A 5,081-nucleotide genomic window follows, 5' to 3' on the forward strand; every position below is an offset into this window, starting at 1 on the left:
AGTCTTTCTTTCAGCTGGCTGGTGACTACATATGGGTATTTGGGACCCAAGTGCAGCCTTGAGCCTGTCTCAGGGTCTCTATTTAAGCAAGAAAACCATATACTAGCTGGAAAGCTCCCAAGGTTAACTTCCTGCAGCTGCAAGCTAAGCAGATAGTTAAAACGCCAAAATATGTGATTAGCAAAAATGGCGAGGTCAGGCTGACCATTACAAAGAACTCGCATCCTTGAGCTGTTCTTGGAATTGTTTTTTATTTCAGTTTCCTCTTACAAGTAAGGCCACTTTACTCAGCAAGACAAAGCTCATCTGAGGTACCAAAATGAAGTCTCTGTAGTCAATCTGCAGCCCTTGTCACATAAGAATGAAGCAGTTTGTTGATGAACTTTTACCGCTAGCAGCACCCATGGAATTCTGATGCGCTCATGAGACAGACTTTGATAAAAAGGGATCCATTTTTTTTTATTATTATTATCTTCATGTTTCAATGGAAGGAGGCATCCACTTTCCTACCTGTAGGATGAACGTGATACTGGAGGATGCTTCTGCCTCTTGCTTTAACCTCTTCATTTAGTCCTTCTCCCAGGAGGATGAATCACTTATTTTAGTAGTGAGATGGATGAAATATCTAACTTCTGTTGGACCTCATTAGGCAGTGAGGCAAAGGCATAGAAAAGGCCGTGCTTTCCTATGGGCTGGGCTCTGGCCAACTCTCCACTTTGCTGAACAGTTCTGGGAACAGGTTACATTGTGCACTTGGATCTCAAAGCTCTTTGTTGTGGTTGTTATTTTTATTTCTTCTGTTTATGTTCTTGCTCTCCTGTCAGGGATGGGAGGGGAGGAAACTGGTCCCTCTGAGTGTTCAATGCCCAGGAGCTATCTAACAGGTGCATAGGACTCACTGCTAATGGAATCTTTTCAGGACTGACCTGAAGTCATTCCTGGGTCACGAGGTCATAAAAACCACTTGGCAGAGTAAATAAAAATAGACTCCTCATACCTGCTCCAGGGCTGATGAGTCACATCTCACAGGGACGAAAAACTCAAGATTGTCCCTGTTTCCATTTCTGATTATTGAACTGACAATCAGGGAGCATGTATAGGTCTGACCTAGGTCCTCTGCATGCATGTTACTATTGTATAACTTGGTGTGTTTGTGGGACTCCTAATAGTGGGAACAGGGGCTGTCTCTGCCTCTTTGGCCTACTGTTCCTTTTCCTCCTACTGGGTTGCCTCATCCAGCCTTCATATGAGGGTCCATGCCTGGTCTTACTGTAACTTGTTATGCCATGTTTGGCTGATATTCCTGGGAGGCCAACTCTTTGCTGAAGGGAAATGGAGGAGGAGTGGATCTGGGGAGAAGGTGAGGTGGTGGGGGCTAGGAGGAGAGGAGGGAGGAAAAGAATAAGAGAAGCAGGAAGAGGAGGAGGAGGAAGATTGACAAAAAGGAAGCGGTTAATTAGCAATTCTGGATTATAGCTCATCATTTTGAGGAAATCAAAGCAGCAAAACTTTGAAGCAGCGAGTCCCGCCACATGCAGTCAAGAGCAGAAAGTCGTGAATGAATGCTTGCAGGCTTGCTTGTGCTCAGCCCTGTCTCTCCACTTCCACAGTCCAGGATCCTGGACTGGGCACAATGACACCCACTCTCAGGCTGGGTTTTCCCACATCAACTAATGCAATCAAGACAAGCCCTCCAGACCCACTCCCAGGCCAACCTGATCTAGACAATCCCTCACTGAGACTGTCTTTCTAGGTGATTATGCGTTGTGTCAAGTTGACAAACCATCCAAAGGATCCTGTCAAGTTGACAAACCCTCCAAAGGATCCTATAGCTTTGGGAACATCCTTCAGGCTGCTTGCCAGACCGAGCCTGGGAACCTCTGGTGGGGCTTTTCTCAGTGCCTTCTCCCACAGCCCCAGCTTACCTTTCCCCTGCCATCCTTCCCAAGTCGCTGTTTAAGAATCCATCAGTACAATTCACTTTTATGGGAGGATTTGTTTTATATATGACTTCCCTCAAAGAGAGTGCTTGTCTTTCTTCATTGCATAGACAATAATCTGAACACATCTTCAAATGGCCTATTTCCAAACAGAGAGTTGGGCATATAATGGTGCTCTATTTTTGTATTAATTAATGTATTGTAAAGGCAAATATAAAACCTCAGCAAAACCTCCATAATTTATTTCTATATTTGCTGTCACACCCTATAAGTATGTTTGCCACTGTAATGCCTTAAAGGTGAAAACCAAATGGAGACAGAACAAGCATAAATAATTAGCCAGTGCTACGACTTTCCTGTTTTAACTGTTAAGGATTTTTATAAGAAGATGGGACACTCCCATTAGTAGAAACAGAATCACCACTATGTACCGAAGAATAGCTCAAACTTCAAACTTCCTAGTAGGATTCTAGTGTAGTAGATACTGTAGTATATGTATGTATATATACATATATATACACACACACACACATTTATGTATACACACACACTTTTTTCCAAGTGTAACCTTAAGATGTTAGTCAAACAACATAACATGAACAACAAAAGGAAAACAACCATGAATATCTACTGTTCCTTTGGGCCTGGAGAGATGACTTATCAGTTAAGCGTTTTTGTTTTTTTTTTCTTTTTTCTTTTTTCTGCTCTTCCAGAGAGTGCAAGTTCAGTTCCCAACACCACATCATGGGCTCACAACCTCTTGAAACTCTAGCCCCTGGGGATCTGGTGCCCCCTTCTAGCTTCCACAGGCATTTACACCCATGTAATCATAACTGATGCAGATACACACATACACACAAATAAAAATGATAATCATTAAAAGATATACTGTTCCCATCTGTAACAGAATGATACTAATACATTTAAATTTTTTTCTTTACTCTTTATCGTTAAAAACACTTAAGTGTTGTTTCTTCCTATTTTGTATTTAGTGTCTCTTGGATCCTTCAGCGATTATCCGTGATGGTTTGGTAAACTTGGTAGTGAAAAAGTAAAAAAGAGTGGGGAAAGGTACCAAAGTTAAAAGGAGCAGATCTTGCTCAAGTTGCTGCCCCCTGGAGAATGCCATTAAGCCGTAGGCGTGAAGGAACCAGTGGCTGAGGAGGATGAAAAGTCTGTCGTTTTTCATGAGATCACTGTAGCTCTCTATTTGGGAAAAAACCAGGTATACAGCCAGATTAGCCAAAGATACCACCAATAGAATGTATGGGAAGGCATAATATAAGAGGCCTCCTGCAACTACTTGCAGCACAGTCAAAATTGGGAAGAAGTACAGGGCGGTGTAGATGTTTTCCAGCTGGTTTGTCTTGTATAGGTGCCGCTGGATCTTCTTTACTAGTAGTGGTCGAAGCAGCATCATCAATACTAAGCAGAAAGCATAATAAGCAAGCACGATGGTGTACAGTGGGTACACGGCTTCCTGAGTGCAGTGCACGGTGGTGATGTAATCTGGACTTGGATTGTAGAGCATCGTGTACCAATCTGAAAGCATCAGCACCCGGCATGAGTGGATGACAAGGGTGCCGACGGGATTACTCACAAGTAATGTGACCACAGCTGCCATGCTGCATTCTAATAACGCAGAGACTTGCTGGAAAAACACACCTCTGGAGTTACTGTTGTTTGCGTTCCATTCAATGCAGAGCCAATGGGAAATGAGAGGAAGCATCGCCATGAAGCCAAGGTAAAGCCAGTCATAAAGTTCCGGGGAGTCCGTGCAAGGCTGACAGTACTTCTGTTCATTTGTCCTCTGTCCTCTTGGGCATGCCCCACATTCTCCATATATTTCAGTTGAGCTATTTTTAAACAATAGGGTCTTCCCACAATAGAGTCCAAAGCATGCCATCCTGCCACACTAGGTTTGAAAGATCCATGGACGTTACCACAGCATGCTAACGGCTAGGCTTCAACGGTCCAGGTGGCTCCACCTCGAGTATCCTGGGCAATCGTTCTGAAGCCCCGCCCCTGCTCCACCAGGCTCCTCCCCCATTCCTCTTTTGGGTTCAAGCTCCTGGTCCTGACTTCTTGGCTTAGGCTCCCAGGGGTGATCTGTTTCCTAGTCTAGTTAGGGTTCCTGGAGCATTTGCTCCTGAAGAACTAACACAGGCCTTTGGAGTGTATTTCAGGTGTCAGACTTTTCTGCTCCTGCTGCTGGTCTTAGCACGAGAGAGGAGATGAAATGTAAATTCAGACATGGTTGAGGAGCCATAGCTCCTTCTTTTGAATAGATTGGCACACAGCAGAAGATACAGGTGACAGGCCAGTGTCTCGTGACATTCATAAATTTATCAGATCCTAAAAATTCGCATTCTAACAGGATTATTTTAAAGAAGCTTAGCTTTCTTTGGGTGCATAATGTCTTAATCTTTCATCTTAAGCATTCATGCTTGATAAAAAAAATGATTCCTCATGTAAATTCATGTATTGTAATTCAGTCCTCCCTAAACTCTCCGGATAGAGATTTGAATACAAAACACACTAGTCACATTCACTCCTAATACTCTATCTCACCCCTTTCATGATAAACTTTTTCCTGAGCTAACACCACATCATTCATGTCCCTTCCCTTCCCTCCCCTCCTCTCCCTTCCCCTCCCCTCCCCTTCCCTTCGCTTTCCTTCCCTTCCCTAACTCACAGCTATGGCTGCTACATATTCATAATTGTGGCCGCCATGTTGAATCTGGAAGGCAGTGCCCCACTGCACACCCCATCCCCCAGTCCCTGAGCTCTTTCCACTCTTTCCTCTGTGATGTGCCCTGGGCCTTGGAGGGAATGACAAGACGTCTTGTTAGGGGCCAAGTCACTTATTCTAGGCCCTTTGATAAGTTATGGTCCCTGCTTTTACTGTCACCCACTTTCAGAAGAGTCTTCTTTGACCAAGGCTAATAGCAGAGCCAGTTTTGATCAATACCCAAGAAGGGCAATGACTCTGAGAACTGTAAGAGATTGGTTATGGCATCCATTGTGTTCTCACAAACTGCCTTCTTTCAGGAAAAATACGTTTTACAGAAATTAACTCCTTCATCCCCTGCACATCACTTGATAAAACAAAGCTTGCAGAGGTGTTCAGACAGTCACAGT

General features: G+C 43.9%; 1 protein-coding gene across 1 annotated transcript; it reads right to left on the minus strand.

The window, feature by feature from the left end:
- Positions 1 to 232: 232 nt before the first annotated feature.
- Positions 233 to 3,957, minus strand: LOC116099099 (JNK1/MAPK8-associated membrane protein-like). Its single transcript, XM_031382230.1, has one exon. The coding sequence runs from the start codon at positions 3,844 to 3,846 to the stop codon at positions 2,929 to 2,931; it is 918 nt and encodes a 305-aa protein (XP_031238090.1). The 5' UTR covers positions 3,847 to 3,957; the 3' UTR covers positions 233 to 2,928.
- Positions 3,958 to 5,081: the final 1,124 nt, after the last annotated feature.

The sequence above is a fragment of the Mastomys coucha genome, unplaced genomic scaffold, assembly GCF_008632895.1.
Source record: "Mastomys coucha isolate ucsf_1 unplaced genomic scaffold, UCSF_Mcou_1 pScaffold20, whole genome shotgun sequence".
Lineage (NCBI taxonomy): Eukaryota > Metazoa > Chordata > Mammalia > Rodentia > Muridae > Mastomys > Mastomys coucha.

Excerpts from the sequence above, each read along its gene's own strand:
- LOC116099099 (XM_031382230.1), bottom strand. The coding sequence starts at position 3,846 with ATGGCATGCTTTGGACTCTATTGTGGGAAGACCCTATTGTTTAAAAAT.